The sequence below is a fragment of the Bos indicus x Bos taurus genome, chromosome 12 (assembly GCF_003369695.1).
Source record: "Bos indicus x Bos taurus breed Angus x Brahman F1 hybrid chromosome 12, Bos_hybrid_MaternalHap_v2.0, whole genome shotgun sequence".
NCBI lineage: Eukaryota > Metazoa > Chordata > Mammalia > Artiodactyla > Bovidae > Bos > Bos indicus x Bos taurus.
The window spans coordinates 72,291,447-72,305,674 of record NC_040087.1 but is presented as its reverse complement, the minus strand read 5'-3'; the positions used below and the strand labels follow the sequence as shown (position 1 = coordinate 72,305,674).

At 37.4% G+C, this 14,228-nt stretch overlaps 1 protein-coding gene across 1 annotated transcript in view; it reads left to right on the top strand.

The window, feature by feature from the left end:
• Positions 1-14,228, top strand: part of LOC113902491 (multidrug resistance-associated protein 4-like) — a 227,084-nt gene that overhangs the window by 185,459 nt on the left and 27,397 nt on the right. Inside the window, exons 28-29 of the mRNA XM_027557826.1 lie at positions 11,646-11,818; positions 12,252-12,357. Of these exons, the coding sequence (XP_027413627.1) occupies positions 11,646-11,818; positions 12,252-12,357 (279 nt within the window). The remainder of the gene's footprint in view (positions 1-11,645; positions 11,819-12,251; positions 12,358-14,228) is intronic.

Genomic DNA, 14,228 nt, shown 5'->3' with positions numbered 1-14,228 from the left:
GGTAATTAAGGGGAGCTTATTGGTTTAACAGACTTTATCTCCTAGCAGAACACTGATGACATGTGTATTGATGATGTTGAAAATCAACAATATAGTGCCTCATGTTTCCATTTTAGCTTTTTCCCTAAAACCCCAAGGAACTAGATACATTATATTGTCCTTCTTGTTGCTGCTACTGTTCTTAGCAGAGTACTAAACTAGAGGTTAAAACTGTCAGATCAAATTCAACTAGTGACCTAGTGAATTAATTACCCTAATTACACTTCAGTGTTCATTTTATTCCTCTGGTCTTAGGGAACACCTACTAAGTGGAGACAATAGTAATTTTTTTATTATTAATGGAAAGATAAATGAGGTCATTCCAATAAAATGTTAGGAAGTTTCATAAGAAAGTGTTTATAAAGATATATTGTCCAGTTGAAAGTGTGGTGATAATTATATACTGGTGATCATGCCATTTAATGCTGCAGCATGAGTGCAGGTAAGAAACCCTGGAGATTTCGCTCAATTTTTATATGGATTCATTCATTTCTAGATGATTTCTTTATTTGTGTCATATTTTCCCTTGCCCCACTTCTTTGAATTTATTCACCCTTGCATGAGAAAAGTTTTGACTATCAAGTTGTTGGTTTTTTGTATTTTAATACTAATTATTTTGTGTATTAGCCCTGGTTTTGCAAACTGATTCTTCTGATGGCACAAACTCTAGACTTCTAAACCACAGACAGGTCCTTCTAATCTCACAGGACCTAATTCAGTCTATGGCTTTTATTTATTTATTTTTTTAAATAGTAAGGAGAGACTTTTTTTTTTCCTTTTTTTAAAATTTAAATTTATTTATTTAAATTGGAGGCTAATTACTTTACAATATTGTATTGGTTTTGCAATACATCAACATGAATCTGCTATAGGTGTACATGTGCTCCCCATCCTGGACCCCCCTCCCATCTCCCTCCCTGTACCATCCCTCTGGGTCATCCCAGTGCACCAGCCCCAAGCATCCTGTATCCTGCATCGAGCCTGGACTGGCAATTTGTTTCTTATATGATATTATACATGTTTCAATGCCATTCTCCCAAATCATCCCCTCCTCCTCCCACAGAGTCCAGACTGTTTTATACATCTGTGTCTCTTTTGCTGTCCCGCAAACAGGGTTATCATTACTATCTTTCTAAATTCCATATATATATATGTGTTAGTATACTGTATTGGTGTTTTGCTTTCTGGCTTACTTCACTCTGTATAATAGGCTCCAGTTTCATCCACCTCATTAGAACTGATTCAAGTGTATTCATTTTAATGGCTGAGTAATATTCCATTATGTATATGTACCACAGCTTTCTTATCCATTCATCTGCTGATGGGCATCTAGGTTGCTTCCATGTCCTGGCCATTATAAACAGTGCTGTGATGAACATTGGAGTACATGTGTCTCTTTCAATTCTGGTTTCCTTGGTGTGTATGCCCAGCTGTGGGATTGCTGGGTCATATGGCAGTTCTATTTCCAGTGTTTTAAGGAATCTCCACATTGTTCTCCACAGTGGCTGGACTAGTTTGCATTCCCACCAACAGTGTAAGAGGGTTCCCTTTTCTCCACACCCTCTCCAGCATTTATTGCTTGTAGACTTTTGGATAGCAGCCATTCTGACTGGCGTGAAATGGTACCTTACTGTGGTTTTGATTTGCATTTCTCTGATAATGAGTGATTTTGAGTATCTTTTCATGTGTTTGTTAGCCATCTGTATGTCTTCTTTGGAGAAATGTCTGTTTAGTTCTTTGGCCCATTTTTTGATTGGGTCATTTATTTTTCTGGAATTGAGCTGCAGGTGTTGCTTGTATATTTTTGAGATTAGTTGTTTGTCAGTTGCTTCATTTGCTATTATTTTCTCCCATTCGGAAGGCTGTCTTTTCACCTTGCTTACAGTTTCCTTTGTTGTAGTTCATAGCAATACAGGCATACCTCAAGAAACAAGAAAAAAGTCAAATAAATAACCTAACTCTACACCTAAAGCAACTAGAAAAGGAAGAAATGAAGAACCCCAGGGCTAGTAGAAGGAAAGAAATCTTAAAAAATTAATGTAGAAATAAATGCAAAAGAAACAAAAGAGACCATAGCAAAAATCAACAAAGCCAAAAGCTGGCTCTTTGAGAGGATAAATAAAATTGACAAACCATTAGCCAGACTCATCAAGAAACAAAGGGAGAAAAATGAAATCAATAAAATTAGAAATGAAAATGGAGAGATCACAACAGACAACACAGAAATACAAAGGATCATAAGAGACTACTATCAGCAATTATATGCCAATAAAATGGACACCATGGAAGAAATGGATAAATTCTTAGGAAAGTACAACTTTCCAAAACTGAACCAGGAAGAAATAGAAAATCTTAACAGACCCATCACAAGCATGGAAATTGAAACTGTAATTGAAAATCTTCCAGCAAACAAAAGCCCAGGTCCAGATGGCTTCACAACTGAATTCTACCAAAAATTTAGAGAAGAGCTAACACCTATCCTGCTCAAACTCTTCCAGAAAATTGCAGAGGAAGGTAAACTTCCAAGCTCATTCTATGAGGCCACCATCACCCTAATACCAAAACGTGACAAAGATGCCACACAAAAAGAAAACTACAGGCCAATATCACTGATGAACATAGATGCAAAAATCCTTAACAAAATTCTAGCAATCATAGTCCAACAACACATTAAAAAGATCATACACCATGACCAAGTGGGCTTTATCCCAGGGATGCAAGGATTCTTCAATATCCGCAAATCAATCAATGTAATATAACACATTAACAAATTGAAAAATAAAAGCCATATGATTATCTCAATAGATGCAGAGAATGCCTTTGACAAAATTCAACATCCATTTATGATTAAAAAAAACTCTCTATGGCTTTTAAGAAGTAACACTTAAAATAGGCGGGCTCAATGGTGAAGAACCCGACTGCCAATGCAGGAGACAAGACGTGGGTTTGATCACTGGGTTGGGAAGATTTCCTGGAGTAGGAATGGCAACCCGCTTCAATATTCTTGCCTAGAAAATTCCATAAACACAGGAGCCTGGCAGGCTACAGTTCATGGGGTCTCAAAGAGTCAGACATGAGCCACTGAGCAGGCAATAAGTAGGTACTAAATGTTTGGTTGATCACTTCATTTCAGAGAAGCATGGCTTATTTCTTTAAAAATTTATTTTTGTTACACAAATTCAAGTGACTGATTGTTCACATTGTTTTTTGAGTTGGTGTGTTTGTCATTTAGTGTCTCCCTTCCAGGGAAGCTCTGAACTCTGTAATATACAGATGAGCCTTGACTGTGAGCAGGCAGATTTGGAGATCGGACAATTCCCAGCCAGTAACTCTGGTTTTTGAAGGATGTTGGCACTGAGTCTTTACACACCCACCCTGATTTCCAGCAATGTGGGGATTTTGTTTTCATAAATTGGACCAGTTGCTCACCTTCTCCTGTCTAAAAAGAGAGGTACCTCTTATTTCATTTGAACTTATGAGTCTTTTACAGTGAAATTCTAAAACAGAAGTGGTGGAGGGAACAGTTAACTACAAAATATAAAGAAAGATAGGATAATCCACTGATCTTGAACTCACAGGACAGATTTAATGGTGAAATTATGACATCTTAAAAAATAAAAGCAAACTCAAAGTAATGGTAAATTATTTTTTCTATTTGTTCCTGAGCTTGAGATCTTTCTTCATAGATTCTCAGATAGTAAAATTATTCTTGAACTTTAGAACATATTTTTCCTTGGACAGATATATATTAATTGGGAGACAAATCCTGTTAAAAACTATCTTAGAACTTGGTCCAAACTTAAGTCATCTGTAAGAAAAAAAAAATAAATTAAAACAAAAGGGAAAGGATTTCCCTGGTCACTTGGACAGTAAAGAATCTTCCCTCAATGTGGGAGACCTGGGTTTGATTAGTGGGTTAGGAAGATCCACTGGAGGAGGAAATGGCAACCCACTCCAATATTCTTGCCTGGAGAACTCCATGGACAGAAGAGTCTGGCGGGCTACAGTCCATGGGGTTGCAAAGGGTTGGACACGACTGAGTGACTAAGACTTTTACTCTTAGTAGCCTATCAATTCTAAAAATGATGAGGTAGTGGAAGTGGTAGATGATACTAAGGTCTAGTTTTATTTAAACTAAATTTGAAACTTTCTGTAAAAAGAAATAAGCATGAGTTTATTTCACAAAGTGAAGTGTATGGTTTTCATGAATTGCTTCTCAGTTGAACCTATTGACCTGTTACTTTGCTGATATCACTTAGAGAAATCATCCCATCACTGGGTTTCTCTAGAAATTGTTTCTTTTTGACTTAAAAATTAATTTATTTTATAATTTATTTTATAAATTACTTTATAATATTGTGATGGTCTTGCCATACATCAACATGAATCATCTATGGGTACACATGTGTCCCCTCCATCCTGAAACCCCCATCCCCCTGTCTCCTCACCCCATCCCTCTGGGTTGTCCCAGAGCACCAGCTTTGGGTGCTCTGCTTCATGCATCAAACTTGCACTGGTCATCTATTTTACATATGGTAATGTACATGTTTCAATACTATTCTCTCAAATCATCCCACCCTCACCTTCTCCCACTTCTTTATGATTTTTTTAAAAAAGGAAACCTACCAAATCTTTCATTGAAAAACATACAGATGCCATAAAGAAAGAATTCCTAGAGAAACAGAATGAAGCAATGACTTGTCACTATAAGAGATGTCACTAAAGCAGTGAAGTCAATTTTTAAGTGAACTAAAAACCCCAGTCATTGGTTTACAGATGATGCCAACCTTATTTGTGAACCCAGACTCACAGAGTTGGCTTGAGAAGGAGTGAGATGGCACTGCTGTTTTCCTCTTGACTAACTTCAATTAAAAGGAAAAGATGCCTTTTCTATTTTTAAAATTTCTCTTAATTCTTTGTCCTCCATCTTCCTTGGTGGAGAGAGAGATTCAGAAGAGAGATAGTTTTATGGATGCTGCCTGTCTCATCTTGGTTATTTTTCTAAATAGGCTGAAAATAACATTTTTCATATACTGAAAAATATCCAATTTACTATAAATGGAAGAAAGGCCATCAGAATTTAGTGCTGATTGTGGTGATAAGCAACAGTGGCAACTCTACAAATGTAACATGAGTAGTGCCTGAAAATGAAGCACTTTATCACTCAAAAGGTAAAAGAAGATCACAGTAGATAAAACTAGAAATAAATCATCAGTGTGTTGCTTCTCTTATAAAACAAAAACAAGGACTTCCCTGATGGTTCAGTGGTTAAGAATCTGCTTGTCACCACAGGGTACACAGGTATCTCTGGTCCGGGAAGATCCCATATGCTGGGGAGCAGCTAAGCCCATGTGCCACAGCTACTGAGTCAGAACTCTAGAGCCTGTAAGCCACAACTATTGAAGCCAGCACACCCTAGAGCCTGTGCTCCACAACAAGAGAAGCCACCACAATGAGAAGCCTCCACACTGCAAGAAGCATATTCCTCACTCACCACAATTAGGAAAAGCCTGAGTGTAGCAATGAAGACCTAGTGCAACCAAAAATAAAAAATAAAGAAAAAGACAGCTTAGACTTGCTTTGACATGGAATTAAGCATATAATATCTCTGTTAGGACACAAGTGTGTCTATTCACACAGGAAACCAGGATACACAAATCTGGGCATCAGGAACCACGTGGTTCAGTCCTTGCCATGGGACAGTTCACATGTCCACTTCCCAGGCCTTCTATTAGGTGGACATTCTTCCCCTTGACTTCATTTACTGCTGGTGCTGCTTTAGTAAAAGCTCTTACCCATCTGTTGATTGCATTTCAGTGTCTCCTTCCAGCCCACACCAAACCTTTTTTTTGAAAACTTAGAAGGTTCCACAAAGTGTAGAAGACATCTGATATCTGTGTTCACCTCCTGTGAGGGGTGCTGACACCTACCAGATACACCACATGTAGTAGGTTATTTTCAAAATGTTTATGGTGATAGAAATATAGTATCTTATAAGTTCAGTTTATTGTTTTTCAGTTTTGCTGCATTTTATTATTTTTCCAAGTTCAAAATGATATGAAGTATTCTACATTGTGCTCAAGATGTATAGGTTTGAATAGTATGATTTGCTCCATTTTTCTTAAATTATAACTTTTTCAGCATTTTTCACAGTTTAAAGTGTGATGTGATATCTTGGAGCTAGTTAATTGTTATAATAATTTATTCCTTTTACACTTATACTTAATAAGAAAAGAGTGTTAAATGTAAATTATCTATCTATGTGGATTTATTTCCTAATTCATAAAAACAGATATGTCACACTATGAGATTTACTTCTGCATTCATACAGCCAACAAATATCTACCAAGAACTTGTTAGTCAGCCAGTGTTGCAGATTCTGGGGCTCTCATAGTCATCAAAAGAGACAAACTCTCTACCCTTTTGGAGCTTAAATTCTTGTAGAAAAGATGGAAAACAAGCCAATGCATGTGTAACAAAATCTCAGTGCTGATATATGTAAAGGAAAAAAATATAGCAGAATATGAAGTGGGACTAACTAACAGTATTATTAACAATGGGCAGTATCTATTGATCTCTTTATATCAACCACTGTTGTAGATTGACTCATTTATGCACACTGACTCATTTTGTACTAACAATGTCAGGAGTTATTAGGTTGGTGCAAAGGTAATTGCGGTTTTACATTGTTTTTACGTTGCTGTTTGATATTGGAGTACATTCTTAAATGTGGTTGTTTTATACATTATTCTAATGCACATTTCTCACTTTATGTTTTTTGCTAATGACATTACTTGCTGTTTATTTTATATTAATTTTAGACTAGGGAAATGATGTTAGACAAAAAGCAAATTAGAGTGATTTTCTTCATTTCACTTCAGTTCAGTCACTCAGTCATGTGCAACTCTTTGTGATCCCATGGACTGCAGCACGCCAGGCCTCCATGTCCATCACCAACTCCTGGAGTTTGCTCAAATTCATGTCCATTGAGTTGGTGATGCCATCCAACCATCTCATCCTCCATTGTCCCCTTCTCTTCCCATCTTCAATCTTTCCCAGCATCAGGGTCTTTTCATATGAGTCAGTTCTTCACATCAGCTGGCCAAGACATTGGAGTTTCAGCTTCATAATCAGTCCTTCCAATGAATATTCAGGTCTTATCTCGTTTAGGATGGACTGGTCGGATCTCCTTGCAGTCCAAGGGACTCTCATGAATCTTCTCCAACACCACAGTTCAAAAACATTAATGCTTTGGTGCTCAGCTTTCTTTATAGTCCAACTCTCACATCCATACATGACTACTGGAGAAACCATAGCTTTGACTAGATGGACATTTGTTGGCAAAGTAACATCTCTGCTTTTTAAAATGCTATCTAGGTTGGTCATAGCTCTTCTTCCAAGGAGTAAGTGTCTTTTAATTTCATGGCTGCAGTCACCATCTGCAGTGATTTTGGAATCCAAAAAAAAAATGAGTCTGTCACTATTTCCACTGTTTCCACATCTATTTGCCATGAAGTGATGACTCAAGTTCAAATTGAGTCATAAAGCAGCAGAGACAACTTGCAACATCAACAACACATTTGGCCCAGGAACTGCTAAAGAACATACAGTGCAGTGGTGGTTCAAGAAGTCTTGCAAAGGAGATGGCAACCTTGAAGATGAGGAGCACAGTGGCTGGCCATTAGAAGTTAACAACGACCAACTGAGAGGATAATGGAAGCTGATCCTCTTACAGCTACATGAGAAGTTGCCGAAGAACTCAATGTTGACCCATTCTATGGTCATTCAACATTTGAAGTAAATTGGAAAGGTGGAAAAGCTTGGTAAGTGAGTGCCTCATGAGCTGACCACAAATTTAAAAAATCATCATTTTGAAGTATCGTCTTCTCTTGTTCTGTGCAACAATGATGAACTATTTCTTGATAAGATTGTAATGTGAGATGGAAAGTGGATTTTATATGACAACTAGTGACAACCAGCTCAGTGGTTAGACAGAAAAGAAGCTCCAAAGCACTTCCCAAAGCCAAACTTTCACCAAAAAAAGATCATGGTCACTGTTTGGTGGTCTGCTGTCAGTCTGATCCACTATAGCTTTCTGAATCCCAGGAAAATCATCACATCTGAGAAATATGCTCAGCAAATCAACAAGATGCACCAAAAACTGCAACGCCTGCAGTTGGCATTGGTCAATAGAATGAACCCAATTCTTCTCCACAACAATGCCTGACTACACATCGCACAATCAATGCTTCAAAGGTTGAACTAATTGGGCTATGAAATTTTGCCTTATCCACCATAATCCCCTGACCTCTCTGCAACCAACTACCACTTTTTCAAGCATCTTGACAACTTTTTGCAGGGAAAATGATCCCACAACCAGCAGGATACAGAAAATGTTTTCTTAGTGTTCATCGGGTCCCGAGGCATGGATTTTTATGCTATAGGAAAATACAAACTTATTTCTCATTAGCAAAAATATGTTGATTGTAATGATTCCTATTTTGATTAGTAAAGATGTGTTTGAATCTAGTTATAATAATTTAAAGTACCTGATCTGAAACTGCAACTACTTTCCCACCAACCTAATATTATAATACTATAGTCTTATTTAGAGTTTAAAAAGCTAAGATAAGAACTTTCCCAGTAGGCAGAGCCAAGGAGGATATATGCCCAGATTGTCTGGCTTCAAGCCTCCAATTTTTTGTTTTAAAATTTTCAAATCACAGAATTGTGGAAAGAGTAATATGATGAACACATATATACTTTCCCCTAGATTCACCAACTGTTGGTATTTTTTTAATATTTGCATCCTCTCTACTATAATATATATTTTGCTCAATTGTTTGTAAGTACTAGAAATGTTTATTGAAAGTTGCATTTCACTTTAAATACATAAATGTACACCTTGTAAAAATAAAGACACTCTTTTACATAACATAACACAGTTGACTCAATCAAGAAATTTAATAGTAATATTGCAATATTATCTAATATATTTTCAGATTTTCCAGGTATACCTCGTAATTGTTATTGTCTACTGCCTCTATTATCCTTTTCTTCCATCCTAATACTATAACTCGATTATATGATTGTACTACAGAGGGCTTTCATATTCATATTATTCTTTGTAATCATCCCTGATTCATAAATGAAGTCAAAGTCTCAGAAAACAGTGTTTCCTGAAAAATATTTCCCCTAACAACCCTTTTTCCTCATGAAGCATATATGGACAAACTGAAGGAAAGTTAAAAAACCAGATTACTGGTGGGATGTCTTCGAAATCAGGGGCAAGTGTGAGATTTTCTTCAAAGTCAAGATGTCAGTCTTAAGAAAGTCCAACCACTTGCACCACATTCCAAATCTTAGCCTTAAGATTTTGTACACTTTTCATGCTAATGTTGCATAATAATACTGTATTTAATCCTAACTCAGAATTCCCCTTTCTTGAGATTGGATTCCATGGGGAGCATAATTCAAGGTCACGTTCAACAGAAGTGATCTAGCATTTAGGAAGGGCTTCCCTGGTGGCTCAGCCAGTAAAGAATATAACTACAATGCAGGAGACTCAGGTTTGATCCCTGGATTGGGAAGATCCCCTGAAGAAGGGAATGGCAACCCACTCCAGTATTCTTGCCTGGAGAACCCCATGGACAGAGGAGCCTGGTGAGCTACAGTTCATGGGGTTAGAGATGACTGAGCGAGTGACACTTACACACTTAATAGAGTTCCTTGTTCAGGAAACTAGAATTTTGTGTCTGTGTAAGACTGAGTGTTTTGTCAAAAACACAATATCCATGCCCAGCATTTAGGATACCATGAAAATTCTGCTTACTCACTCTTGGTGTTTTCTTGACATTGTAATATGTCAAATAACTTATTGCTCATCACTCATCAATGTTCTCTTAATTTGAAGTTATTTCTTTTTTGTTCTGTAACTTCAAGTATAACCCGAATTTGGTTCTTGAGCTATAATCCTTCTCCAAAATAAATATTCATTGTTCTGACCCCTACCACTAAATGTACTTTCAGATTATCTTTGGTAGTTAAAAGCGCTTTTAAAAAAATCTTAAGAATACAATTGTATGAAGATACATTGAAATAAACACCACCTACATCTGTATTCTGGGGGAAATAAGATGTTGTGTCTTGTTTTTTTTTTTTTTTTTTGTGAGTTTTCATTCACTGCAAGACATTTATTTCATTAAAGAAAATGTACTGGATCAGTCATTATTTATAGGATTAAACTTGGGAAAGAACCATCATCAGAATAGGCTCCAGGATTATTAATGTATAAGGTGCAGTTTGTCATTGTTTGAATTTGTATATTTTCAACTTTACAAAATGGAAAGTCCTGATAAAATTATATCTTTAGAGAAACACATTTTCCATAATTTTTAAAAAGTTTTTCTCAGTGTACCAACTCCTATGTAAAAATGTACTTTGTGAAACTTAACCAAAAATGATGCTTTTAACTTTTCTGTTTAAATCATGTTGGGAGAAATAGCTTCATTTTTTGAAAGACTTCCTTAACTAATCCCTAGGTAGGGTTTTTGACAGGCTTTATTTTCTTGGACTCCAAAATCACTGCAGAGGGTGACTTCAGCCATGAAATTGAAAGATGCTTGCTCCTTGGAAGAAAAGCTATAACCAACCTACACAGCATATTAAAAAGCAAAGACATTACTTTGCTGACAAAGGTCCATCTTGTCAAAGCTATGGTTTTTCCAGTAGTCATGTACGGATGTGAAAGTTGGATCATAAAGAAAGCTGAGTGCCAAAGATTTGATGCTTTTGAACTGTGGTGTTGGAGAAGGGTGTTGAGAGTCCCTTGGACTGCAAGGAGATATAATCATTCAATCCTAAATGAAACAAAATCTGAATATTCATTGGAAGGACTGATGCTGAAGCTGAAGCTCAGCCACCTAATGTGAAGAACTGACTCATTTGAAAAGACCCTGATGTTGGGAAAGATTTAAGGTGGGAGGAGAAGGGGACACAGAGGATGAAATAGTTGGATGGCATCACTGACTGGATGGACATAAGTTTGAGCAAGTTCTGGGAGTTGGTGATGGACAGGGAAGTCTGGCATGCCACAGTCCATAGGGTTGCAAAGAGTCGGACATGACTGAGTGACTGAACTGAGGGTTTCTGGTGGATGTCATGTGACAGATGGAAAAAACTGAGATCTTTCTCTCTTGAGTTGACTCTACCATGTTTATTATGCTTGTGTGCACATTCTCAGTTTTGTCTCTTTGTGACCTCATGGACTATAGCCCACCAGGCTCCACTCTCCATGAAAATTTCCAGGCAAGAATACTGGAGTGTGTTGCCATTTCCTTCTCCAGGGGATCTTCCCTACCCAGGGATTGAACCCGTGTCTTTTGTGCTTCTGGCATTGGCAAGTGGATTCTTCACTAGCTGAGTCATCTGGTAAATCCCACCATCTTTCTCAGTGAACACTAATTGGAAAGAGCTCTCTCCATTACCTGGCTGTACATGTAAGATACATACGAAGTCCTGAGAACCTCAAAGCTCTAATGTCTAAGAAGCTTGTCTACTTCAGTAGCAGTTTGTTTAGGAAAATCTCATTCTTTCTGTATCCACAGGTACAACTTAAAGAAATCATCAGTGATCTTCCTGGTAAAATGGATATTGAATTAGCAGAATCTGGATCAAACTTGAGTGTTGGACAGAGACAATTGGTGTGCCTTGCCAGGGCTATTCTCACAAAAAATCAGATATTGATTATTGACAAAGCCACATCAAATGTGGATCCAAGGTATGGAAGAGAGGCCCAGGAAACCTGGTATCTGAATTTTAAATGGGGTAAATGGAAAACATTTAGTGATATTTATAAATGTTTCTAAGTGCTCTTTGCCACAAAGATATCTCTTAATAAAATTAATTACCTAAAACAAAGGAAGAAATCAAGACATGTTGTCATATATAGTGTTAATGTTGTTATGAGGCAGCATGAGAGAACAAAATTCCTAAATCCAGTTCCTAATAGTTTCTAGCAATTTTGAAGGAAGGTCATTTTCCATTGTTTTATGGAAAATCATTAATTTATAAATAGACTTTTTATAAATAGTTTTTTAGTAACAAGACTATATGTTATTGATTTTTTAAGTGTTATAAAAATATCACAATATTTTAAAGTATTGTTTGCTTTTCCTGTATTTTCTGAACTAAATCAACTTCTTTGATTGTAGAACTGATGAGTTAATACAAAAGAGAATCCGTGAGAAATTTTCCCAATGCACTGTGCTGACCGTCACACACAGATTGAGCACCATTATTGACATCGACGGGATCGTTGTAAGACCCTCTCCTGAGAAATTTCAGTTGTTTCAATTTATGTTCAATTTTTCAACTTATTCTTTCTTGTAAAACTCGATAGGAACCTCCAGTAATTTAATTTTCTCTTAGTTTCTCCTCTCATTTCTGAAAATAACTCAAGTACTTAACTTTACTTTCAGAATGGACTATTAAATAATATATCATATATCCAAAAAATCTTATATTTTCATATTAAAACTTTATTTGGATTGTCATTTTTTTAAGATGGCCAACCATGAAAACATTCAAATCCAAAGTACAGCTTCATAAGTCAGTGTGGCAGAACACAGTCATTTTCACTATCTCACCATTCTTTCAGCGTTTTTGGATTCCTTTAATAAAAAGCTTAGCCTCTAATTTAGACTGCCAAGAGGTTATTGGCTAAGGCTGCAGAATTTTTCAGCTGTTGCTGTCACAGATGAGTCCATGAAAAGAAAGAGCCTAGTGAGAAAAATAGTATTTCACCACAAAGGATTTTATTATAGGAAATTTGTTACATAGGATTTGAGGGCTAGAAAAATGAAAGGAAACACTGGGACAATGATTGTAGGAAGCAGCTACCATGTCCTAGGACAGATTTCCCGTCCTAAGACCTCAAAAGAGTTGCCCAGTGCTCAGACCTCCAAGGAGTGTTCACTGCCCAATTACTGGTCACATTTGTGAGGGAGCAGGATGGGGCTGGTTCTCCATGTGCTAATAGCTGGGAGCTAGAGTCAGGTCCCACTGCTGAGGTGGTGTTTTAGACATAGCAGAAACCAGGTAGACCATTAGCTCTGCTCTCTACTTTCAATCTCTCTCTAGTGCCTCCTACTGGCAGAACCTCACAAAAGGCCAACTGCTTAAAGAGCCTCTGAAATGTGATTTCCAGAGACACCCAGCCTCTGCATCACAGATAAGAGTGTAAAAAGAAAGGAAGATCAAGGCAGAGAGACTGTAGATAAATAACTAGCAAGTCTCTTACACAGAAAATTTTGACTGCACACATGGCAGGCTCCAAGCTTTGGTCTCTGGATGTCTGTCTGTTATCTTCCTTCCAGGTTTAATGGGATCTTTCTTCCTTAGCAATTTATTACTTCCTTGCTGCTAAGTCACTTCAGTCGTGTCCAACTCTGTGCGACCCCATAGACGGCAGCCCACCAGGCTCCCCCATCCCTGGGATTCTCCAGGCCAGAACACTGGAGTGGGTTGCCATTTCCTTCTCCAGTGTGTAAAAGTGAAAAGTGAAAATGAAGTCACTCAGTCGTTTCTGACTCTTCACGACCCCATGGACTGCAGCCCATCAGGCTTCTCTATCCATGGGATTTTTCAGGCAAGAGTACTGGAGTGGGGTGCCATTGCCTTCTCTGACTATACAATTACTTGATGGTTAAGATAAAACCAGGGATTCCTTAGTAATTTATTATTTCCTTACTTAGCTTTATTTTCTTCTGTTCTTCTTCTGTTACCTTACTCTCTTCCTTTTTCACTTTTTTTCTTTGTTCTTTCCCTCTGTTGCTTGCTGAGTTTCAATAAATATTCAGTTCAGTCTCTCAGTTGCATCTGATTCTTTGTGAACCCATGGACTGCAGCACGCCAGGCTTCACTGTCCATCACCAACTCCTGAAGCTTGCTCAAACTCATGTCCATCAAGTTGGTGATGCCATCCTAGCATCTTATCCTCTGTTTTCCCCTTCTGTCTTCAATCTTTTCCAGCATCAGGGTCTTTTTTCGTGTCAGTTCTTCACATCAGGTGGCCAAAGTATTTGAGCTTCAGCTTCAGCATCAGTCCTTCGAATGGATATGCAGGACTGATTTTCTTTAGGATTGACTAGTTTGATCTCCACGTAGTCCAATAAATGTTAAGGTATGGC